The following is a 26,064-nucleotide window of genomic DNA, read 5'->3' as shown; positions in this document are numbered from 1 at the left end:
TGAAATGTCCATTTACCAACAGAAGGAAAAGTAGAACAATTTGAATGTACTTTGTATTTGAGCAGCTGTAGTTTACCAGGTTTGAGCATTGTTAGAAAAATTCACCCAAGACCGATGGAAAATCATTAAACAATTGGCCATTTATTCTTGCAAGAAGGAGACAGAGTTGATTCACATACAGTGTACATGGATCAAGGCTGCTCCGAGCCTCGGATATTTATACCAAGTAAACAATAGTGTCACATGCAATCTACGTCACGAAATCATAACACACATGAATTGCCTTCATTCAGCATATTCTAAGTATCGGGACACTTTAACAATTCGTTCTACAAAGGTCACTTTTATCATCGGAAGACCCCATGAAGTATTGACGCCGTCTACAACTTTATTTACCATTACAAGCAGTGCTGAGTGTTCTTTCAGATAGACTAAACAGCTGTGGCGCTTAATGTCAGAGGAAGTTCACACACCAAAAGGGCACATAAGGACACCAAGCTTTTTAAGCACACCTTATAATTAGTCATTTAGATTTTCCACAACAAGCATGTTGTGACCTGGCCTTAAAAGTATGGCTAAACAGGACAGGACAGTTTGCTCAGCAGGGTAGACAAGTTCTTCAGGATTAGTTTGTCATTTGTCAGCCATGACATCTGTTCAACATCCTTCACTGGAACTCCACAAGAGTCAGTAGGACTGGTTTCTGCTTTACCAGTTAGAATGTTAAAATGTTACAAAAACAAATTGTTCATGAGCAATATGTAGCTATAATGATGACGTTTAACCAATTTAGACCTTAGGCGCCTTTAGTTGGCCATTATGGAAGATAATTATTTTTTACGAGAATCTAGGACGCAACCGCCGACCAAAATAAAATGAAATAAAACACTTTTCATAATTATTTTCATCAAAAATATGTTTATTAAATCACACAAGTGTCTACAGTGTACTAAAATAATATGGTATATATATATACAACAATATAGATCTATATATTTCTCAAAACAAGAACATAAAAACATTTGGAGTTTGAATTGAACACTTTTTTTTCTCCAAACATAAGCAGTGAAGTGAGTTTTAAAAGTAACACATATACAGATAAAAACACCAATGCAATTATGACTCAGCAAACGTAAATCTGATTTTCACCACTCCAGCTTCATGTCGGCTTTGCTCCACACATATTTCCCTCCTCTTTTCAGAAACATCTTTTCATCAAAGCCACTAAAGCAAATGGCCTCCCTCACACCAACATCAAGGATGGACTTGGACGGGTCCTTCCGTCCCTCTCGACAGTCCAGGAAACGCATCTGAAAAATGAAGAAAGAGTAAATCAGCAACAAGTTAAAATGCTCATCAAATGTGGTAAGCGATCGAACAGTTGGAAGGCAAACAATAAAAATCTGCAATCCTAAGGGGATTGTGTTCGGTCCATAAACAATATACCGTGTACTTACATATTCATCCAGGATCAAGTAGGAATTCCTCATCTGTGAAGACAAAGACCAGCACAAACTTCAGTTATGTTAGCCTGGCATCTGTTTGCCGACATTGTCACACTGTTTACACGCTAACAACACTCCCAAAAGAAAATGTTCCAGTGTAATTTCTGACAAGATACAGAATGAGCAGAATGCAGAGTGATCAGGGCAGGAGGTCTTAGGAATTAATAATTTACATTTAAAAAAATATTTGTATCTATAATTTCATCATAGTCTTATTTTGCTATCAATGTACCATACAATCTCACGCTTTATTTCCACTCGTTCATTAAAATGTGACAAAAAATTGGTGAGATTTGACTTGCTGTCAGTCCTTTAGAGATGTCACCTTATCTCAATATGAGAACCGTGTTACTGTAGCCAGATAAACCACTGATTCTATGCACACTATATCACTGGGTGCTATAGCTCGTAATGCTTGTGTAAAAGTGTCCAAGTGTATGGGTATAAGTTTGTGCATGTATGCAAATAAACAGTCATATTTGTTGCCACTGACAACAATCTCATACCTTCTCATTGGACTCAGGAACAAGGCAGGGGACGCTGCTGTGTCTTTCCAGAAACTCCTGAAACAGCTGCTCGCTGATGACGAACCTCTCTGCCTCTCTCAGGGCTTCCTCTCCTGCATTTTCCCCGTCAATCAGCAGACACTGGAATACCTGAGCACAGGAAAGCCCAGACACAGAGGGTGAGTATGTGTGCCAAGATGTCACACACGCAAACATACACGCTCTCCCTTTCCGCCGTTACCTTCCAGCGGACCGGGTTAAGCTGGAGGATGTTCTCCGTCATGTCTTCGTCCACGTTGAAGGTGTTGATGACTGAGTTGATTTTGAACGCCACTTTGTACTGCTGGCACCAGCTGCGAATCTTGTGGAGGTTGTCAATGTGGCTCTTCCTCCCCTGAGTTCTGCCAATCAGCTGGTTGGTTGCTTCATCAAAACTGTCACAGGAGATGGCCAGGATGTCCAGATCGTCACCTGGTGGAGAGGGAGCGAGAGAGAGAGAGAGAGAGAGAGAGAGAGAGAGAGAGAGAGAGAGAGAGAGAGAGAGAGAGAGAGAGAGAGAGAGAGCATATTTTTTAGGATCATGCTTTACATTTTGTATTGGTGCCAAATGCATTTTTTCTTCTTAGTCTAAAAATATGCTACAAACCAGTGTGACATTTAAGAAAAATGAATTTGTCTTAAGAAGTTGAGACTAATTTGAAGTCTTACCGTATTTCTGGAACCATTTTTCTTTAATCATGCTTCCGTTGCTGACAATGCTGACACTCGGGAGCTGGAGGTCCTGTTTGCAGTACTGAACTAATTTCCCTAGAAAATCTCCTTTCTCGTGCAAGAAAGGCTCTCCTCCAGAGAAGTTGATCTTCTCCATGCCTAACAAACAGAGCGATGAGTTTAACTGTATGCAAGAGGGTTGACACCACACACAAGGACAGAGTATATAATAATCTGTACAATTTACCTGATTCCTTCAGGAGTTTGAGGCCCTTCTTGGCTTCATCGAGAGGCAGGACGAAGGACGTCTTTGCAGTGTGGAAGCAAAATCCACATTTGTAATTACACTTGCGTGTAAAATGATAGTTGACACTTGTTGGAGTCATCGCATTTTGGTCTTTCCCTTGGTCCACTTTTCTGTCAACGGGTGCAACGGATGATATTGTTCTCCCACAGACTCTGGGTGTCCAGTAACACACTTTTGAAAAGACGCTCGCAAATATGAAGCGCAGGTTGTCGATGCAGAGCTGCAGCAGCAGCATCGGAGACGCGACCACGGAGGAGAATTGCATCTTCAAACCGGCCGTGTATCACACCTTGTGGCTGTTCACGCTCTCTTATATACAAGTATGCAGGGCGATCCTCGTAAACAGAGAAGGAAACTCGATCAGCTGAGCGACTCACAGTTTCTGTTTACAAAAAGTCGAAAACGAAACACTGGGGGGGGGGGCGGGGTGCGATGACTTGCAGTGATAAAAATGTGGCACTCATCCAATTTAGCCAGTGTGCAACAATGATAAGAGTCAGGACCTTCATGTCTTATATGATATGCTATATGGATATAAGCGATATTATATAATGGCGCAGTTGTGGCCAAGCTTTTGGTGACTTTTAAAACAGGAGCAGTCAAATGCATGTTTGTAAAGGGGTGCCTGCTGATCGGTCTTTCAATTATTTCATGCCTGAGTCTGCATGTTTGTCTTCAGTCTTGAATAATATATTAAATACTCTCAATTTATTTTATTCCAACATCTAAGATGTATCAGCCCTGGGTCCCATCATGCCCCACCTGCGGAAGTGAACACATAAAGGATGTCAAATTGACACCAATACTGTGACACAACCAGCGACTGTTTACTTCTGGTGTCTCACATTTTTCTATAAACACAACTTAGAGCCACGGGAAATGTTTCTCAAATTGCACCACCCATCTGATAGCGGAGGCAAAGTTTCGTTTTCGCCGTTAAGCGCAGTAACTTTCGTTTTCGCCGTTTGGCGCAGTAACTTTCGTTTTCCCTGCAGCGGGTTAGTGTCGCTGTCGTTCGGCTGTCCCAGATCTGAAACCGATCAACAGGCTACATCCGGAGAAAGAAATGGCACGGCGCACTATGTCCCTTATTCCTCAGTGGTCCTCTCGTGTTTTTTCAGTGGAGCTGGATGGAGCGCCCTTCTACTTTTCAACTCGAGAGCAGCACCGGGGAGAAGAAGTGCCACGGGTGTTCAGAGAAGTACAGAACTATGCGAGGCTTTACTCCCTCCTTGTCTGCAGCAGCGACAAAATCACACGTGCCAAGTTTTACGCGGAGCTGAAAGACAACTTGTTGCGAGAGTTGCCTCCAGAGTGTCATTTGTCTCCCATGTCCTCGTTCCTGCCAAATGTCAGGGATTCTCTGTTGAAGGGGTACTTTTTGAAAGATAATTCAGAGAGTTCATCCCCGACAGAGCGACTTTTGAGAGATTTATCACAGCGTGATCCGGTGTTTGTGTGTTCATACTTGAAATGTGAGGACGGTCAACTGTGGACTCAGCATCTGTGGCCTCACGCAGACAGCCCAACGATGGAAAAGTCAAAGGATTACTATGTGGTGCCCTCAGAAGCGCCAGAATATCACCCATCAACACTCAACATCATCAACTCCGATGTTTTCTACAGCTTTGAGGAGGCCTATGAAGTCCTAGAAAAGGTTATTATAGTCTCATTATGATGTGACGTGCCTGTTCTGCAATTATAAAAACAAACTGTGTAGAGCTATTGCCCCACTTGCAAGATATGGCAAAGTGGCACGCTCTTGTGGTAGAAGAAGATATAGCAGTGTGGCCCAAAGAGGCTCTTAATGCTTCCATTTATCTAGCAGTGCCAGGTGGCCCACAGTAGTGTGTGTGTGTGTTCATGCGCACCACAGTCTATGACTCCCTCCTGCCTCCTCTCACAGCAGCAAACTGATTTTGTCTGTTCTGCAGTGCGGTGACATCATCCCAGAGGCGATGTCTGTGCTGGAGATGCTGCCCAGCAGAGCGGAGGCCAGAAGTAAACCAGACTTCCCTGTTATTGTCATAGAGGGCCTGGATGCCACAGGTTAATGCCATTACCTCATAAATAAATATGGGATCAGTTTGATGTATAGATGTCTCGCTGTGATTGCCAGTTGTTCTCTGCTAAAGCCATTATCTGCCAGTGAGCTTCGCCTAATGGAATATCATGTATCATGACCTCAGGAAAGTTACAGCACTGTGAAAATGGTTTATTGAAGAGCTAGCTCATCTAATACTCTTTGCAAAACCTCATGAAACCTCAACCATGTAGCGTAGGTAGGATGGGAGTTTTAACTTCTCAAGAGTCGCTTCAGTCCCTTATTGCATTTACAAAACTACTACTTTTTGTTTCCTGAAAACTCTCCCAGTCTTTGTGTTCATTCTTTGTATTCTATTGATTCTTTCCTCTCTCCCTCTCCCCATCACAGGTAAAACCACTCTGACTCAGTCTCTGAGGGATGCTCTAGGGGCCTCTCTTTTACAGTCCCCTCCCCAGTGCCTGTCCCCCATGAGGGCCCGCTTTGATCGCGAGCCGCCCCTCATCCGCAGGGCCTTCTATGCTCTGGGGAACTACATCACAGCTGAACAAATAGGCCAGCAGGGCATGAAGACGCCTGTCATCGTCGACAGGTAAAGACAGCAGAGATGTCGCAGGTGTTGTGACGTTTGCCTGTTGTGTGACCTGTTTTGAGATTGAGGGGACAATAGATACATTCCACTGAGATCTAGACCGACAATTCACCGTTAAACATCTCCTACTCCCACCTGCGAGTTACCTGATCATCCATCGACCCATCACTCACCTTTCAATCCGCCATCTGTTATCTGTCCCTAGATTCTGGCACAGCACCGCAGCGTATGCCATTGCCACAGCAGTGAGCGGTCAAGTGTGCAACCTTCCAGCAGAGGGCTCGGAGGTTTACCGTTGGCCCAGTGACCTGCGCCAGCCCAGCCTCGTGGTCTTACTCACCCTGGACCCTGAGGAGAGGAAGAGGAGACTGAGGGACAGAGGTCAAGGAAAGACGGAAGAGGAGCAAGAGCTGGACCAAAACCAGCTTTTCAGACTCAAGTAAGATATTTGAATGTACAAAAGGATACATACATGTTTGAGCCATTTAAAATACGGGGTAGGGCTAATTATTTACATTATCTACTGAATCTACTAACTTCTTTGATTAATCGATGCATTGTTTTTTTCTACAAAATGTCAGAAAAGTGTGAAAAGTTCCTATCACAATTTCCTAAAAAGCTATGGTGATGTCTTCAAATTGCTTGTTATGTACAACTAATAGTCCAAAACCTAGAGGTATTCAATTTACAGTCACACAAAACAAGAGGGGAAAAAAGCTCAGTTTTGAGAGAAAGACCACATTTTAGTTTGAGGTCTTATTATCGAAACAGCATTTCATTTAATTGACTCATCGTTACATCACAACTACTGGGATTAGAAATTGTTTCTGATAAAAATAAACTAATTTCTAAAGATTCCTTAAATTGGCACAATGTTAATACCACCAGAGTTACCATTAGAACATATTATGAAACAAGTGAAATGGCACTGAAACAACTATTTCATAAAAGAATATCACCTGTTTCATCAGTTGTAGGACTATAATCCACTAAACCATAAAAAGTAAAAGCCTAAATCAGTTGATACAATGAACATTTTTTTAGCAGTCATAAAATAAACTATTGGCGGTGTCTTTGAGATTGCATTCTAGCCACACTATTAATCTGACTGAGGTCCAGTATGGTAGTAGTACTACTGTATGTTACACAGAGTGGGTAATGACAGACAGAGAGAGCGAAAAAAAAAAAACCCCACAGTAGACACACTTAGCAGTGTGACATGTGTGGACAAATGTTCTACAGTCTGTGATGAAAAAAAGTTCTCTGTGAGTGTGAAAACATTGAAACCACAGATGGGCTACAAACTGTCTTGCACATTCCACTGAGTCAGGTCAGCTCAGTCTTAGCCTGATCCATCAAACACTTAACAATCAATTGCTGTCCCGTGGGGGAAGCAGCTGATGAGAAAGAACAGGTGATTAGTTGCTGAGCTGTTGTGCTCCATTAAGCTGGTCAAAACTCGCAAGGCTCTGCCTGCCCAGATAGTCGCTTCGCAGACAGGTCGATGGCTACTTTCATTCATCCTCTATCCTGACATAATGGCCTTTCCACACGGGACAGCCAGATGTTGGGCCAGCAGAATTAGAAAATGGTGGGAGTTGACTCTCTGCCGCTGAGAGAGTGAGAGATTCTGCAGACTTGGTCAATCATTATCACAAGGACTATTCTTCATTTGTCTCAGGAAATGGCTGCGCTCCGAGCCATCTGTGAAGTTTCGCATAACCAAAGTTTCTCACATGTTGTGCATTTTATCACTCCCCTCAATGTCCACCAAAACTGTAAGCAGTCAAAATACTGAAAACAGGATTATTCAGTGTAATGTAAAGTGCCATTTGCTGTGTTTATATGCTTATTCTCGTCACTTGTTGACTAAGGTGTTTGTGTGTGTCTGCAGAGTGGAGACGGCTTACCAGAGGATCAGTGGGCCGGCATTTGTCACCGTGGATGCTAGTCCTTCTGCAGACCAAGTGCTCCAGCAAGTGCTGCTTTTAATTAGGGGCAAATGCCACTTGTAAACAGTTTTCCATCTCTCCTGCTGTCGGCCAAGCATCAAGTGGGCGCCGTACCTCCGCTCACCACTGGGTGCCAGTAAGGTGTTGTGAATGCACCAGGAGGAGGAATTGTGGCCAGATTGGAGTGTGGAGAAGAGATTCTTTTCAGAATGAGTAAAGGTTGAATGGCCAGGGGCCAGAACTGCATGCTACAATCAGAAATACATATTCATGTAGACACACACACACATGCACTCACACACAAAAAACTATCGTCAAGAAGTGTGCACTTACAGTAACCACCGTTGTGACCTCTCAGAAATGAGACACAGTGTAGCCGCACTTATTGACTATTACTTGGTATTTGGACCGACGCAGAGGAAATGGATGGTAACATTTATATAAGCACCACTGAGTTTCATTTCATTTTAGCACACAAACCAATCTCAGAATATGTACATTCAGATAAAAAATGTTCCAAATTAAAAGAAAATAAAACCAAGTATCTGTTCGGGGGTCTCTCCTTGAGTTAGCATGACTTACATAAGCCTACCAAAGAAGATATATCAAATGTATGTGCTTACATAAGTGCATATGAACTTATATAAGAGTCCTTTTTTCAGTGCAATGCAGATGGCAATTCCCTATAGTTCTACAGTGTGATATTGATACAACTGATGCCACTTGTATTGATAACCTGTGTGACTCACAGTGGAGCTGCAGAGTACATTGAGAACACATTGTGCTGTTTGTACTTCGTGTCCTCGTGGGCGCAGGCACTCAAGTGTGCACACATAAATGTACATTTGCACTCCTACTTGTGTAAACACACACACACACAGAGGCCTGCACATTTACTATAAGAGCATATACTGTAACTCAAATAAATATATAGGGAGGAAGTGTATATTTGGCCTATGTGATGGGAAGATTAATTGGAGGTTTTAGTAATTATGAGCTTGGCAAAGCTGCGGGCTGGAGAAGACAGAGTGACCCATCTCTTTTACTGTGATGCATCAGCAGAGCGCCAACCACTGCAGACCCTATTCATATGGCAATTAATGGAGCGCTGTATATCAATGTCATTCCAGTGCTCCCCCACATAAGTGCATGGTTTACTCCTACTACCAATTACGGCAATCCAATGTTTTACTGAGTGAAGAGGTGCTGTGGATGCAAATCATAGCATCACATGTAATCACATAAACTAAAATAAGGTGTCATTATGTTTATGGTGTATGGATTCCAACATGAGGTAAGTATCTCAGTAGGGTTTATTGAATTCATAGGCCCTCAGCTGTATGACACAAAATGAATGTAGCCCAGAGCTGTGTGGAATTTTGATTGCCATTAACACAGTAGCCTCTCTCTCAAGAGAGTCAAAGCAATTAGGCAATACGCAATACATCATACCTGAATGCAAAGCTGTGTGTGCCTCTGGTGTCAGCCATACTTCCATGTCAGATGTTATGCTTTGCTATTCTTGGCAACGCAAAGTGAATGGTGATATCATGCCATGACTGCCCCTAAACACTACTGTAATATGGTGTTAATGGCCCATAATCACAGCACATTACACATGCACTGAAATAATTCTCTTTAAATTTCTCAACAGTGCTTTTCCATGTTGAAACATTAAGGAGTTTTTTTTTTGTCAGACAGCCAGAATATACTCAGGGGGTCTTGACAATAACAACAACTCTCGCGTTGAATATTCGTGTTTCGAAGTTGAACCGTGGTTTGAGGAAAAAAAGTTAATGACAAATGCAATCTGCTTCCAATCTGTGACCTCAAACCTGAAGTTGTAAGATAAAAGTCCGAACCATATTTATGAAAAAAAAAAAAATATTCGTCAGGAGGAGCTCAGCCTTACACACAAATATACAGTACACTTACACTATACACGTGCACACACACACACACACACACACCTTGCCCTGTATGGGGCCACTTTGCACTACACTCCTTAACTTCAATATTTCATCTGCACAACAGAGAAGGAGCAGCAGAGAGGAGGAAAGCCCTCCATGAAATAATTAAAGATCCAGCAGGGATGCAGCAGCACAGCAGCCGCCGTCCCATCCTAAGTAATAGATCAAATGAAAGCTGTCCCTCAGATCATTAATAATGAGTGTGGAGACTGAGGGGGTAGGGGTGGAAGGGAGGGCATAGGGCTGGTACAGGTTGGGGGAGGGAGAGAGGGCATCGGGGAAGCACAAGGTGTGTTTATGTATGCGTGTGTGTTAGGAGTGTGGTCGGTGGATGGGGGGCGGGGGTTTGAATCGTAGTCTAGGTCCCTTGGCAAAGACCCCAATGGGCCTCACTTGGCAGCCACATGAAGCGGCATTGCAAGAGGAGTCATGCATATGATCTGGCACCAAGTGTTTGCCAAACTCTAAAGACCCTACAGCAATATCTATATACACCCCTTGTCAAATAAACAACATTTTACACAGTGAATAAGCAGGTTAGCAGGGGCTAATAGTGCTCCCTTCAATCAGTGGGGCCTTAGAGCAGTAGCTGGATATGATCCTGTGTTTTGGGAGAACTGAGTTACCTAGACAGGCAGGGATGGGCTGTCTGCATTGGGGGAGGGGGGATACAAGAGGGAAGAGGAGCCGAGGGGAAGGCTGTAAAAGGAGGAGAGGGTGGTGGATAGATGAGGGGGGGGGGGGGACAGGCAAGAGTGAAGGGAGATGCTGCGGATGCTCATCTGTGAGCTCAAGTCCCTCCAGATTCCTCCAGCTGGCAGGTACAACGTATTTCCCAAACACTATCCTCACCCCCAAATACAGTATGTAGCATTCCCCAAGCAGCTTCAAACACCATCCGAGGTCTTTCCTAAATATTCACCAACCTCCTTAACATCCTAACAACTGGCAGGGTTGGTGTGTGAAGGCATTACACCAAATTGGATCAGAAACATCTGATTAAAACAGAGTGAGTGTAAAAACACAATTCCCAAATATGTTAAGAAGGGCATTTAGAACCCAAGTTTAAAATAGCCTTCTCAAGTAAACCCATATTTTTGAAGGCTTTTAAACAAGACTGAGAGGATACAATCAGATTATATTGAGGTTGAGTTATCCAATAGACTAAATGATCACAATTACAATTTCTCACCCTTCTTGACCCACGCTCGTACCAAAATGTCGTCCAACCAGCCCGATCTTCTCTACAACCTCATTCCCTCTCACACACACTTCCATAGTTGCACACATAGACACACCACATGCATGCACAGCCCTACCACCTCCCTTTGAACACAGCAGGAGGTAGCAGACGCCACAGCCCCACTCTCTGTGAATGACGGGTTGTGGGATGTAGAGACGCGGAGAGTGTAGGGGTTGAACTGATCGGTGGTGAAATGTTTGTCAAAAAGCATACAGCAAAGCTCAAAATGTGGCGGAAAAGGCAAAAGCGAGGCAGAGATGGGGGAATTACTTGGGGGGGAAAAATAAAGTTTTGAAAATATCCCATCAAAAGCATGTATAATTCAACAGCTTTTCATCATCACGCTCACCCTTTGTCATGGTGTGTGAATACTTATTTGCAGGGGCAGAGACAGCATCTCTGTCGATAGGTGCAGGTATTAGGCACAGCAGGCTGTATATTCAGGATGCCATTATGTATTCAGGTTGTGCTTATTTTCTGATGTTTTCGGGGGATAGGTGCTGTATAGTCTGTGATGATTGCATGGAACCTCACCAGTTTTGCCTGGCGGCTGTTGGGGAGGCTTCACCAGGAACGGTTAAATATTTAAACACCGCTGTGAGATCTCATTAAAAACGGCACATCAGCCCCCATAAGGCCCCTACAGCACTCCCTCACACACTCCCCGAAAACCCAGTTAGAACTCGGTGGAGTGTGACAAAACAGTTATTGTCTATTTACTGTGGAGAACTTGTGATAAATCATCATATCCTGTCAAATAAGGCAGCTGGCAGTAGTGTTGACAAGTGGTAAGTCGTCATATGAGGGAAGAAAATGATTGAGAATTCAGTTCTGTTTTGACAGCTGCAAACACGCAGAAATATGCCAAAACAAAACAACATGACAGCTAGACCAGACTAATATTTCCATAACACACATATGAAACAAGGCAGAGAACAAACTTTGGCTCTCTGGAGTCTTCTTGCCTTCTCACAAAATCTGGGCAATTAATTCCAACTCTATTGTTTGGGGCTTCCCTATTTTTAGCCTGGCTGCCCTCTCAAATAAATTGATTTCCTGTGGCGAACTTGGAATGTTCCTTGTGTGCCATGTTTTTTTTCCTTCCCTCCTCCTCCAAACACACAAATACCGTCCTTCTTCCCCCAGAGGAATAAATCAAAGGCAACACTGCCAACTTCTATGCAGCTGTGTGCGTGCATCTCGTTTTACACTTGAAAATGGTTTATTTTTGTTTCAGTTCCATTAATGCTTAGGCATGTCTCCTACTTCGTCTGGCATCAGCAGACAGCTGAGAAGCTACTTGCTTGACAGGCAAGTGGCCGACTGACTCTCAAAATACCTAAACTGACTGACTCCCTCCCTCTATCTCTGGTCTTAGTCTTTGATTCGATCTCTGAGATTCGGAGGTCTGTTTTTTTGTGGTCCCTACCACAGAACTAATGGCCGGGTCAAAACAGACTAAGCTCTCAGATCGCAAGGAGATATTTAAACACACAGCACTATACACAAATAAAAGTAGAGCAACTTGATCCTGGATTGTTGTAATGGTGTCGGGGGAGCCACTGGTCTTTGATGAGCACTACTAAAGACAGATGCACAGCGGCTGGGGGAAGCTGCAGTTGCAGGGAAAGAAGGAATTACAATGCAGACTGACAAAGAGCATGAGGAATATGAATCATTAAGCAGAGCAAATGTTTGCTCAACTTCAGTGGGACAACTCTGTAAATGTGCACCACGTACTGTCATATATCAAATGACTTTTTAATTTGAATGCTGTTAACTCCAAATGCTGCAATGTTGCACCAAATGCTTGCTGACGTTGAGGGTGCATTGTAAAATTCATGAGTGCATTTTCTTAAACCAGATGACCAGGGATTTGGTGTGGCTTAGGTTTCAATTTTCGCTTGTCACAGACTGCCGTGTGAGAGCTAAAGGATTGTAAAGAAGGCCTTTGGGATGTGAAAACAGATAGTGATAGAGAGAGAAGAGGAGCGAGAGGGGCAGAGAGACACAAATGAGAGAAACATACCACTAGATCCCAATTCCTTATCCCGACTAAGCCATCTGAATCCCCCTACACCCATTTAGCTTGCTCACTCTGTGGCTCTCCTGTGAGAGAGACGAGGCATTTGCCTACTTTACAGTCTTCTCACTGCACCTCAGAAAATTTGGAGTTTATAGCCGTTCATCTCCATAATCAACACCATATACCCAACAGCCTACGGGGACTGCGAGCTAGGAGGGGGAAAGGATTCGCACTGGCTTTAGCTCCCAACTCTTCCCACAAGTCATTCCTCCTGCTGTCCAAATAGAGTTTAGCGAGCAGTCCTCAGGGCCTGATATATATATGTACTTACTTACTTTGAAGCACTACCAATGTCCCTCTCTGATAAAATGTAGGTACCAAGCCTTTGGTCAACCATGTGTAGAGTATGATATGGAGGATGGATATTATTGTTAAAGCTTTCAGTGTTTCAGTGTTTTCTACGTCTTTATTTAAGGCCACAAAAACATACAAAATAAAGTCAACTGTTTGAGCCTTCGGTGATGTACGGCGCCATGACAGACACATAAGAAACCTCACTTTTAGGAAACACGACGCGAGATAGAAACAGTTCCACACAGGTAAACCCTGCTGTAAAGAGGTGAAGTAAAACTGCACCATGTGAGACAAAAAGAAGAAAAGAAAAAAACATCTTGCCTTCCAAACACCCTCTACAGAGCCAAGTGATGATGTAGCTGGCTAGAGCTTGGCTGGAGCAGTTATCCATCTCACCCTGTGCTGCCAGCTGTCAGAGTACACAGCTCCAGCTAGCCGCCAGTGGCAGGTGTAATCAATATGGACTCCACAGAGAGTTGCACTACCAGAGGCCAGTCTCCACTCTCTAACCCATCTCTGTCTCTCCAGGGGAAACAGTAGGCAGGCGGGCAGGGAGAGTACGTTTGATGTCTCCTCCGGGCCAAGATGGAGCGACCTACTATAGCTCTGTAGTAGGGAGATGATTAATGCTGCCTATCAGGCGCACCATCATGTTTGAGTTAGGTGGGTTGTGCTTCTAAAAAAATGTGTCTTGCTAGAAATACTAGAGGAAACAACTTACTTAGTCACTTAGCGTCTATAAAGAACATTCAAGCTAAAGCATGGGTTGATTCAGTCAAAGACGTAGATATATTTTTCAACACTCGGGGGGACACATATTATGTGTGTGTGTGTGTGTGGCGGGGGGGGGAGGGGAATGTCTTTATTTATGTAAAGGAAAATTTGATTTAGACATCAGGTGACTATTCAAAATATAGAAATATAATGAAATACATTGCAATAAGGCTCTGTATTGCTTTCAAATATTTATTTTCCTGTAGATTGACTGATTAAGCAAACCCTGGTTCCACCAGAGGGCCACCGGAGCAGAAGTTTACTTTGATAACATTGTTATCATCCTCACTTAAAAAACCCACACAAAACATACAACAATGTAACAATATTCCAAACACAGATAAAATTGATTTATTTTCTTCAGTTCAAGTCACAGGCAGTAAATATTTTGATGGTTTTAAGTTTGTGCTTGCAGTTAATTTCATAATAAACCTATCACGCTTGTATACTGTATAGTATAAATGGTAGTAATATATGGTGAAAACAGTATACACTTATTAAAAATTAATGATGCTGTCAAGTTGTGTAGGAGTTTTGAATGATGCATCATTAACACTAATTTGAGAGAGGGACAGACTGTCTTATACACACACATACACACACACACACACACACACACACACACACACACACACACACACACACACACACACACGCTGTAGCGCCCCTGAAGGTATTCACTTCTCCACCTAAATTAATGTGCTCTCAAAGCAGAGCAATGGAGAAGAATAAACAGTGAATTTAAAATGATCTTTCATTTTAATGACTTGTTGTTGTCTTTAAAAAATCATTTTCTGAAATGTGTTCAGGGGATCTGTGGAGGAGTCAGCTAATTTAAAATAGTGTAGATCTTGCCTGAAGACAGAAATCGTATGCATTTGCATGTACTATGCATTTTCTTTCCAGCATATTCCAGCGCTCCATATGCACATATACAAACACTAACGGGGGTGAAATATTTAGGTAAGAGAGTTGGGATTTCTTTTCCAAATTCTAGTATCTCAGAGGCATTTGTCCTGTAATTACTACACTCTTGGTTTTGCTGTTTCGCAAGAAAGTATAGCTTCTGTTTGGTCTAGAATTTAGTGTGGCAACAGTTCGAGTTTCAAAGACGACTTTAAAGTTTACTTGCAGAGCAAGTTGAAGCAATTGTGTTGCATTTTATCACAATGACCCAGCAATCCAAAAGAGTACAAAAACAAATGGTATTACTTCAAAAGCAATTGAGTCATCGTTCGCAAAAGGGCTAAAGGCAAGTGTGACTGGTAAATCTCAAAAACACATGACAAAGGCTGACCTCTGGGTTACCCTGAAGGAAGTCAAGCAACAAAAGGCAGAGATACTATTACAAGGTTAGGCCTATCTTACGAACACACACTTACACACACACACACACACACACACACACACACACACACACACACCCACACACACATGCACTCATTCATTACAGCGGGGAAAATACCTCTGACAGCCATTCCATTCTGAAGTAGCGTAATTGGAAAACAATATAACATAAAGGCGTAATAATCTAGTGAAAGACTATTGACCATCAAACTGTTTTTAATACGTAATCAAAACCAATTCGAGATCAACACTCCCACACTGAGGCAGTTCATGGATACCCGCCAATAGGCGAGTAACTGAAACACCCTCAGGATGTTAAAGTCTTGGTGTGATTAATATGCGCAGTGCAGCATTTTAATTTGAAAAGTCACTGGTTCATTGGATTTCTCTGTTGCAGCCATGTCAGCCCTGTCCTGCTCTCCAGGAAAATCTGACACCATGTTATTCGGCCAAAAAACCCCTCTCTTGTCTGTCCCTCTGTCTCTTCACGTGTTTTTCTTTAATCTCTAGTATCTAAACCCTTTCTCTGTCTCTCTTACCCACATTTGATCTCATCTTTCTTTATTTCCTGACTTGTTGTACAGGATCCCGTGAAAGTATCAACAGGGAGAAGCAGCCAAAAAGCAATGGATTTACTGCATGCTTTGGCTCGATCACAGAGAGAGAGAGAGGGAGAGAGAGAGAGAGAGAGGGAGAGAGAGAGAGAGAGAGAGGAGCAGAGAGGAACCGAGATGAAGAGAGGTGAGATCAAATGGTGGAAGATTAGATGGAAAATGATCTATTTTACACAGACTAAAATGTTCTTTTACAGTCTGAAGCTGAAGACGGGGACGTGTAAGCTTGGGAGAAAAATGATATTGTGTGCAGATTTTGTTCTTAAAATCCATGCCAAAGTTGAGTTCATTAAATCTGATGTCACAAACCTCACTTGAAATTTGAATCTGATCAAACAGTTGATGACAGGCCCCAGCACTGTTCGACACAGAGAGGACGCATCTACAATGACTACCACTATAGCGGTATATATGCGAGTGCTAGGTGCGTGTCTTTCTATCACTTTCACTCCTTTCCTCCCACACTCCCTCTCCTCTTTTCCTCTGACCTCGATTTCCTGCCCTCCTAAACGACTGATCCTTTCCCCTGACCTCAAACTAGTCTGACTGCTCTGAGAGTGATGGATTGGTGCAACACGGTGGCCCATTTAAAGTTAAGTCCTCTACTTTACAGCGTGTCTGATGCAATGGAGCGCTACGCCTTGCAGTGTGCAAGTGTGTCAGCTACATGCAAACAACACTACTCGAAGCAGTTGACGTTGATTTAAAATTCAGACAGTATTTATAGGATGACATTCACAAGCTGTTATTATACTGCATTAAGAAGACCATCAGTTGGATATACTTCAAGGAGAATGTGTTGTTGCAGCCTGTAGCAGAATCCTAAACTTGATGTCTCTTATTACTTCTAACAATTGTTTGAAAGCAGAGAGGCAGAGTTCACACCTGTTCACATGGCATAAAAAGGCTTACTGGAGGGCTGTTCCTGACTCTAATGTTTATACCATCCTCCTCCTCGTCCCCACAGGCCACTGAAAACACTGTGGATTATTTAATAGTGCTGTATACCGATGGCAGGCTACAGTTTCACTGCCACTTTATGATCCAAAGCTGGGAAAGCTATCTTTCAGCTGAAAAGATGGGGAATGCACGAGGAGGAGGCATCATTCATTGCCGCACAGTGTGCTTTGCGCGCTGTCGCTAGTTCCTTATTCCGTTCTGAGGTGTACACAAGTCACGGGGCAAGACAACCTCCCCTGTACATTAAATCTGCGTCTGCAGATAAATTGGTCGGAGCTTGGCCGGAGATTGCTTTGATTTATGGCGTAATTACAGAGTTTTGCTGCAGCATTGATATGCCCGGCTGTCTGTGCCTGGGTTCTTGTGTATGGTTAATAACAATGAAGCTGTCAGGTCTCAGAGGCAGGCAGACAGGTCTGATGTTACCGGTGGTATGATGTGTGTGGTGGCAAATCTCATGTAGCAACCACAAGTCATATAGGCATGTTATATTACACTGCAGTCTCCAGTATGTCTGAGCATCCCGGCTGAGAGAGTAATCAGATAAGATAATGTAGTCAGGAGAGAGAGAGAGAGAGAGAGAGAGAGAGAGAGAGAGAGAGAGAGAGAGAGAGAGAGAGAGAGAGAGAGAGAGAGAGAAAGAGAGAGAGAAAGAGAGAGAGAGAGAGAAAGAGAAAGAGAAAGAGAGAGAAAGAGAAAGAGAGAGAGAAAGAGAGAGAGAGAGAGAGAGAAAGAGAGAGAGAGAGAGAAAGAGAAAGAGAGAGAGAAAGAGAGAGAGAGAGAGAAAGAGAAAGAGAAAGAGAAAGAGAAAGAGAAAGAGAAAGAGAAAGAGAAAGAGAAAGAGAGAGCAATGACTATAACACTCATTGTCTGGATGCTAGTGCATCCCTGGGAGGGACGATCTATCACTCTCAACACTCAGACTCACATACACAGTCACACACACACACAGATTTGAGCAGAAGAGACGAGGCTGTGAGTGTTGGTCGCCGACAGGGAGGATGTTTATAAAGCTACCAGGCTCAGTGCATCTTTAAGGTTGCATTATGGGTGCTATCTAATTGGTGGTGGTGGAGGCAGAGGTGGGCCTCATTGGAGGTTCAACCAGAGGCTAGCAGTCTCACAGCATCTCAGCAGCTCGTATTTCACTGTGCTCAGTGTGCTAAGAGGGTCACTCTGTCTGTCGCTATTATACACACACACACGCGGAAATGTGTGCATACCTACATGCATATGAGTCAATATACCTGCACACATGCATATGCCCATGTAAAACTGTATAATGGATATGCAGGGACACCACAGTCACATGCAAGATATGCATGTGGACACTGCAACACGCATGCACGCACGTGCACACACACACACACACACACACACACACACACACAAATACACTCACACTTCCAAATTCCTTCCATTGCACTTCAGTGATTTAATGTAATGTGCTTTTCTTCATCAAGATGTGAGTCAATCTCTTTTTAATTGTGTTACTTTTTAAGTTAACAAACTTTAATCGGTGTTCTTTAGTGTGGAGTTTAAAAGACCCACCCTCAGCAGAAACATGACAGGACCTCCAGAGCTAATTGAAATACTATGGCAGATTAAATGTGTTTTGCATTTTATTTTTATTTAATCCCACATTTGTATTACTTAAAATGCACTTACTTCGTGAACTTGCCGGTTCAAAATCTCCACTGCACTTAGTTATTAGCTGACAAAGTACAGGATAATTTGCTGCATTCAATAGCTGAAAAGAATTTCTCAATATGCCGATTTCGATCAAAAAACCTTTTTTGCACATAAAGCTTTCTTTGCCTTTAACTATTTCCAATTATATTATGCAGCTAAAAATAAAGAGAGAATATCATATTACCAACAGAGGGTGAGAAACAGCACAGTAACAGTTTGTTCTTTCGGTCATGGTTCAGGCTTGTCATATGGCATTTTAACAACCCTGACTGAGTTCTGTGGATTATTCGGAATTGATGCTGTTACAGCTTCTCCAGTCAAAGTTCCCAGAGATACTTTGGACCCTCCCTTCATTCACTATGGTGATACATTTACTGTTTGCATCGAAAACCCGGTTGATAATCGGTGAACATGGTTCTGTCCACACAATTGCACTCAGATAATTCCTTAAAAAAGCTCTCTGTCTGCATTTAAAAAACAGAAAAGTTTCTTCTGCCTCTTCCTGTAGAACTGTACATTACAGCCCTTGGATAGCATGGATAGCGTGGATAGATTGCTTTTGGTCAGTTATTCTATTATAATATACAACTGAGGATAAAATATGAATTTTCTTTTGTCAGGATAAATTAGAAATGCCGGTTTGATTGAGGACCATTACAGCTACTCTTTCATGCTTGTGAACTCATACAACAGACTCATATGAAGGGAGAGCAGGAGGCGATAAAAACAGGTTCTTACTGTTGCAATTACAGTATGTGGAAAAAGACCACAATGTCTGTAAGCTAATAGTCACATGACAGCATTTTAGAGAAGCTTCATTTTCCCAGTCCATGCAATAAGAATACACCAACTTTTTCAAATAGATCCACTCTTATGAGCTCTTTGGAAAAACTCGGTTTTCAGGGGCAGGAAGTGCGAATAGAGGCCCAAAGGCTCCCCACTAGACACGGATGAGTTTTATTTTTTTTGCATCAAATATCCCCTGCCCCCTCTTTTTCTTTCTCCCCACCAGCCAGGACTCTGCTCTAGTGCGAAGTGGCCAGCTCTGTCTGATCACTGGGCTGAGCAGCAGATCCCACTGCGAGGGACTTGAGGGGCTCGACTGTGTGATTAAGCAAGCCTTGGTTCCACCAGCGGGCCACCGGAGCAGATGTTCTCATTAAAAATGCAGGCTCTGTGAGCGAAGGAGATTGCCTTGTTCCAGGCAGAACCTGGCCGGAGGTTTAAAGCTCTCATTCCTCTCACTTGTAAGGCCAGCCAAGTTTCAGTGCCTGTACACCCTTTAAGCAATGTGGCAACCACAAAAAATGAATTATTCCAACAGCATCGTACAATCTTTGGGTTATTCTCTTTAGTTTGCTGTTAAAAGGAAAAGAGGGGATCGGTGTTAAAAATGTATTCAAACCGTAAAGCTTGTGGCTTTCCACTGTTTCTGGCATCGCTGTTTTACAGATCTCAGTTGGGTGTACTTGTTGAACATCTCATTTGGTGAATGAAGAAAAGAGAAGCAAACATTTTTGCATTTTCAGCTCAGTAGTAAAGTGCAGACTGAATATGATCACTCTGGGTTTTGGGGCTTAAGAACAACCTGATGATGACAGCTTGGGATATTCCATCCATTCCAGCTGGCACCTAGACGGAGCCTGGTACAATTAACATGAAACTACAGAGCACTAAAGGGTGATGCAGCACTCCAGAGGGTACAGCTACACCTACAGCACACAGCTGGTTAATAGATTCAAGGGTATCCATCAAAAGCTTGTGTAAACCAACAGTGAGACGGCAGCGGTCTAAACTCTGAGGATAAACCCCGGGCATTAAATATTGTCAACACAGACACAGTTTGGGGCCTACAATGCAAAAGTTGTTGGAAAGTTAAAGGGGGATTTGTGTGATCTGTTCTGGTTTTTATCAAACAACAGAAGCTGGGCTGGGGGTTTGACGCCGGGGTTACACGAGAACGTGTACGTCAGTGCGAGTGTGTTGATGTGCGTGTACAGATGCATACTCTGCACATGGCTGTATGTGGGAGGAAAGGTTACTGATGGATTATAGCCCTCACCTTTGAGGTTGACCCCATTACTGCCTTTCACCCTCCCTTTACCTTCCTCACCAGCCCTTATCCTTCTCTTCTCTAACGTCCTCTCTTCTGTCCTACAATCCCAACACACACACAAACACACACACACACACACACACACTGGGAAACAGCAGTTGCCTTGCCACACGAGCGCACACACGTGTGAACTGTTGGGTTGTGTCAGGAGGCACAACACATATTTAACTTGACATGCATGCCAATCGGAGGTCCTGCCCTGCTGCTTGTGGCAGTAAACCAGACAGGCCTTCTAGCTTACTATGTGTCCCAACATTGTTTCCAAAAGGTTACGTCCCATTTCATATATTTGTCCGGGAGAGAATGATGCCAAAGTTTTAGGCTGCCTGTCATGGACATTTCACTCACACGTTAGGAAGTGTTGGGATAAGACCTGCAGATATTACAGCAATGAAAGATACAGAGGGTGAAGGAAAGTTCAAATGTTGTCAAGCAAATGTTCTCCAATTATTATTACAGAGCATTCTGGGAAAAGCTTTCATACAGTGGAAAAAAGTTAATGTGAAATGCTTCAACCGAAGCTTACGGGAATAAATTGCTGGTGAGCTCTTGTGAGACGATCAACATGTCCCAGAAAAGAGCTAATGATTTCATAAACACTTTTGTTAGTAGAATTATATGTAACTGCTCCCAAATTGGCAGACAGTGACCCCAAATGGGCAGACACGTCAGCATCATTAAGTAAGGTTTGCTGAGACTAAAGTTTAGTCTAATGATACAAGCACACACACACACACACACACACACACACACACACACACACACACACACACACACACACACATATACACACTCAAACACACTGACATCATACACGCTGACATCATACACACATGTACACACAATTACGGAAACAAAGATTTATGAAACATTGGTGTTTGCAGCAGCAATCTCAATGATGCTCTCTAATGATTTACCACAGCAATATGAGGTGGGAAAAACTGCCAGACATTTTACATAATTCACTTTTTCCCCTCTTAAATATGGTGCTGATGTCACTTTGTAGATTATTAGGGAGGGAGGCAGTTCATTATGCTCAGCTGTATCTCTCTCGCTGTCTGTCTCTTGCTCGTGAGTGCAACTCGGAAACTTATATAGTCCATAAAACAAATGGCGGTTGTGTAGAACAGATTGTGTTGTTAAAGCAAACACTGTTTGTAACAATCGAAGGCAAGCAGAATTCAAACATAAAAAGAGCAATAACCTGTATGTTACAAAGATTTATGCATCCCTGGATGGCGTGCTTCCTCCACACTGAGAATTGCCAGGTAGTAAATTAGGAAATGCCTTTTGGCAAAGAGTGTACCCTCTACTCATATACACACACACACACACACACACACACACACCTACACACACACACACACACACACACACACACACACACACACACACACACACATACACTGTATTGCATGCTTACCACTATGTTTAGTCACAGAATTGCGCAGCACTATTGCCTATGTAATGGTATACACACACACACACACACACACACACACACACACACACACACACACACACATACATACAAACAAATGTTAAAGAAACCAAAAATCTGTTTTCAGGCTATCAACAGCACAAGGTTTTGCTCTTTTTTAAGGGCCCATTACGTCAATAAAGAAAGAGGTTTAGAATCAGATTCTGGAAAAACACTCCTTCCTCACACACAAGCCTGGGAAAAAAGCCCATATGATACGGGGAGAGAGAAGTTAGTGACTCTTATATGGTTAAAGTGAACTGAAAGCTGTTGTCACATTCACACACACGCACACATACTCAACACACACACACACACACACACACACACACACACACACACACACACATTAATTCCTAGTATGAATATGCCTTACTGATGGAGAGACAGGGCTTCATATCTAATGACGTTAGCGAGTAAGAGTGAAGAGGCTGCTGGGTATGATCCATTTATACGCATGCTAATAACAGAGCACATTGAGCCGGGGACGAGCCGGACGATCTCTCTTTAATCGACCATCCATCATTAGGATGCGACTCTCCGGTCAGACACAGCGCATCATTACTCCGCGCACACGCACGCATGCACAAGCACACACCCCAAAAAATTCTTTATCTGCAATTGTTCATTTTCTTTCATCACCTCTCCACATACTGTTTATTTTGTATAAATCAGGGAGAATCAGCCGCACTCAGTGGAACTAGTGAAAGTCAGTGAACTGTAACGATGGCACAGCTCCCTTCAAAAGGGCCTTTGTAAGCCAGACTTCTCTCTCAGTAATGAAGCATGTAGCAAAAGCTTGCTCCCCTCTGTAAAAACGGTGACCTGAAACTACACACACACCCCCCCCCCACACACACACACACACACACATTTGTCCACACACACATACAGCTTATGAGATCACTAAGGGAACAGTGAATCTTGCTGCACAATAAATGTCGTCCATGTGTTCCAAGCGCGGGCGGCCTCAGGAGTCCTGCAGTGGTTTAAGGGTCAGGGTTGAGGTTTGGGTAGCTGGTCTCCGGTGGCTCAGTGTCAAACCTCAGCTCTCACAGCTTCTCACTGCTCTCGGAGAAGGGGCTGGGTATCGGGATTTGTCTTTTCGCCCAGGGAGCGAGAGCACTGAGGGACCTTTCTGTTCTTAGAATGCCACATTTAGCCGCTTTGAACACCACAACCATCAGAACAGAGAATAAAATAACTGTGTTGCGATCATTTTTTATTTATTTTTTAACCACGGCTGGTACCCATTGCTGGCCTCCTTGTTATCTTTTATACTGCAAAAAGGGCACTTCAGGAACATCATAATATCTTATTTCAGGATTATTACATTTTGGTTTTCATAATAAAAATCTCGCCAAGCATCGTTTGAATAAACTGTGAGCTATTCATCTATTTCAGTCACAAAGTTGATTGGGAAGAAGTCTTTGATCTTAATAACATGCTAAGCAATAAATAAGACATTTTTCACAACCGCTATCTTTCATTTCTAAGAGGTTTCATTGGTTTTTAGGTCTTCGGTCAAATAGTGTTTTGAAATGCCCTGATTTTTTGTTTTGAGCAGTCTCATCAAGTTGCCAGATGGTTTTTTTTTTACTGATGTCGTGATCACATTTCTAATACATTACACAATGTTTTTACTCATTCGTACAAGTTTTGCATTGTAAACCCCTGGGCTAAGACAAAATCCAGACACTTTGTGTGCACATTCACATTGACTCCATACACACTTGAATATGCATCATTAAAACATGCACACAGTCACACAACTTGCTCACACTCACTCGCACTAAGACCTACATATGGCAGACTGTGAGCATGCGAGTTGGGCAGCTGGCCGGTCTTAAATTGGATCCCTGGGTTCCCCACTGTTCAATGGGACTTAAAGCCATATTAAAGGCATCTCCTACAGTCCTGCACCAGTGGGAGCGCATGGACAGTGGCCAAGGAAAGCAGCCCAGTGCCAGCCACACCCCTGGAGGACTGCATCTGCTCCCACCGTGGCCCCTTTATGTTCAGCATGACATATCGTCCCATGTGCCCATGTGCCAGTGGTGCCAGACTGCGTGTGCTTAACACAAGATCACCTTGGTAATACAATTTGAAAAATACATATCGGAATATGTGCATCGGGATGTGACTTTGTGCATTTGTGTGTGTGTGTGTGGTAGATGGGAATGGGGCAGCCATTTAACAATTTATGGGTCAGCACATGCTGAAATCCCAATGTCTGCTGAGAGTTGGGTCCAAATTTGGTGATCCCCTCCCTTCTTTAAGAATTTATGTTGAGCGTTATTTAATCTGTTGAAGCGCTAGTAGAAGAGGGGAGTGTGTTTGTGTTTCTATAGTGGCTGCTGAAGATCGGCCACTCAGTGGGGTGCAGATTGCGTGGGCAGATGCTGCTTTATGCACCAGGCTCATTTTTATCACCGGCTTGTACTATACACCAGTGACATAAAGCTATTGGTGCAGTCATGCCTGAAGAAAGTTAGAAGGGGTGCTTGTGGAATTATTTCCCTTTGTATCTCACACATAATTGAATGTGTCTCATTTCCTGCCAAAACAAATACAGAGGCTGCGTTTCGAAGGTGATTAAAAATGTTCTGCGAAAAGAGCGTGAACCGCTGCAATGAGTGAGAAGCATTTCCACGCGAGGGCAGTCTTCAAGTTTGTGTACATGTAAGAGTTTCTGCATGTTCCTGTGTTTGACCAGAATCAGCATGCAAAGGTGTAAATCTACAATAGCGGCTGAAGAAAAAAACTGTCTCTCAAACTGTCACTTTGGCGGTGGCCCTCGGAGAGCGGGAAGGATAATGGGAGTAGTCTAATAAGTTTGTTTGGCTTGTTAGTGTGATTGTTTTCTCACAAAGCTAATTAACTGTCTTAGCCTTGGGGACCCTCCTTCGTCCTATATCCCACTATCACCACCCTTCCACACATACCCACACCACATATACACACAGTCATCTATCCCCCCCCCCCCCCCAAAGCCCCCTCCTCTCTTACCCTCACCAGCGGCAGCTCTCTGTCTCTCTGTCTTTGGTTCCTGTCATGTTTAAATTGATGGAGGTTCTAGTGATTGTCTGTATGGTCCCAAGGTGCCTTTCCCCACTACACAGGCATCCTCCGGATTCTTCCTGGTCCACAGTTGATTACGATGAATCAATCTGAGGGGTCAAACACTTGGACTGGGGCACTGTCATCTCCAGTGGCTGTCGGGGTAAGCCGGCCCGGGATAAGAGGGCGTTTCCAGCGACCCCTGTGACCCCCTCGACCACTCTTGTTTCCGTGGTGAGACCTTCATTAGGGGACAAATCTGTTCCCTTAGTATAAAAAAAAGGAAGGGAAGGGGAAAGCGGGGGGTGCTCTTGTTTTTCATCTCATCCCTCTCTCTTCCACCTCTGGTGGCCTTTTTCTCTCTCTGCTAGGGCTGGAAACTGACAGGTAACAGCAGAGCAGAGCAATAACGCCATCCCACTGGCCCGCACAGCAAATAATGCCGGAGATTTAATCAATGGCCGAGAGGAAAAGCAGGGCCAAATCAATAGAAGCCTGGCTGTTTGCTCCCCTGCTTTGAAGGTGAATCCGGGCCTTGCTACATAAATTGGACTAATTGAAGAGCATGCTAGGAAGCAAGCCCCCTTACAAAGCATGTCTGTCTCAGCATGATACTTGTATGTGAAATTCATCAACCCAGAAGAGCAGAGGCTGAGATAATAAGCTGCCATAAGCCTGGCAAGAAAAGTAGAAGGGATAAACACAATATTAACTTGCATTTGAGCTGATAACATCCGTCCTCATTTAGGTGATAAGCGTGGGTGTGCCGCGGCATCAACATCAATACCACTTGGTTTGGAGTTACAGCTCA

General features: G+C 43.4%; 2 protein-coding genes across 2 annotated transcripts; one reads left to right on the top strand and one right to left on the bottom strand.

Annotated features, from left to right (window-relative positions):
* Nucleotides 1-904: 904 nt before the first annotated feature.
* On the bottom strand, nt 905-3,344 carry rsad2 (radical S-adenosyl methionine domain containing 2). Its single transcript, XM_079174264.1, has 6 exons — nt 2,970-3,344; nt 2,720-2,881; nt 2,253-2,482; nt 2,012-2,161; nt 1,458-1,490; nt 905-1,310 (listed from the first exon to the last, which is right to left on the bottom strand). Exons 1-6 carry the CDS (start codon nt 3,292-3,294, stop codon nt 1,146-1,148), a joined length of 1,065 nt encoding a protein of 354 aa, XP_079030390.1. The 5' UTR covers nt 3,295-3,344; the 3' UTR covers nt 905-1,145.
* A 695-nt stretch (nt 3,345-4,039) lies between these two features.
* cmpk2 (cytidine monophosphate (UMP-CMP) kinase 2, mitochondrial) lies at nt 4,040-8,139 on the top strand. Its single transcript, XM_079174205.1, has 5 exons — nt 4,040-4,686; nt 4,964-5,078; nt 5,464-5,665; nt 5,871-6,104; nt 7,560-8,139. Exons 1-5 carry the CDS (start codon nt 4,096-4,098, stop codon nt 7,678-7,680), a joined length of 1,263 nt encoding a protein of 420 aa, XP_079030331.1. The 5' UTR covers nt 4,040-4,095; the 3' UTR covers nt 7,681-8,139.
* The last annotated feature ends 17,925 nt before the right edge of the window (nt 8,140-26,064 follow it).

This window comes from Pholis gunnellus (assembly GCF_910591455.1).
Source record: "Pholis gunnellus genome assembly, chromosome: 15".
Classification (NCBI taxonomy): Eukaryota; Metazoa; Chordata; class Actinopteri; order Perciformes; family Pholidae; genus Pholis; species Pholis gunnellus.
Note: the sequence above shows the minus strand (reverse complement) of the source record. Positions and strands in the feature narration are given on the sequence as shown.

Coding starts and splice junctions, on each gene's coding strand:
- rsad2 (XM_079174264.1), bottom strand. CDS start 3,294: ATGCAATTCTCCTCCGTGGTCGCGTCTCCGATGCTGCTGCTGCAGCTC. Junction 1,491..2,011: donor TTCCTGAGTCCAATGAGAAG/GTATGAGATTGT, acceptor TTGTCTTCACAG/ATGAGGAATTCCTACTTGAT. Junction 1,311..1,457: donor ACTTGATCCTGGATGAATAT/GTAAGTACACGG, acceptor TTCATTTTTCAG/ATGCGTTTCCTGGACTGTCG.
- cmpk2 (XM_079174205.1), top strand. CDS start 4,096: ATGGCACGGCGCACTATGTCCCTTATTCCTCAGTGGTCCTCTCGTGTT. Junction 5,079..5,463: donor AGAGGGCCTGGATGCCACAG/GTTAATGCCATT, acceptor TCCCCATCACAG/GTAAAACCACTCTGACTCAG. Junction 5,666..5,870: donor ACGCCTGTCATCGTCGACAG/GTAAAGACAGCA, acceptor ATCTGTCCCTAG/ATTCTGGCACAGCACCGCAG.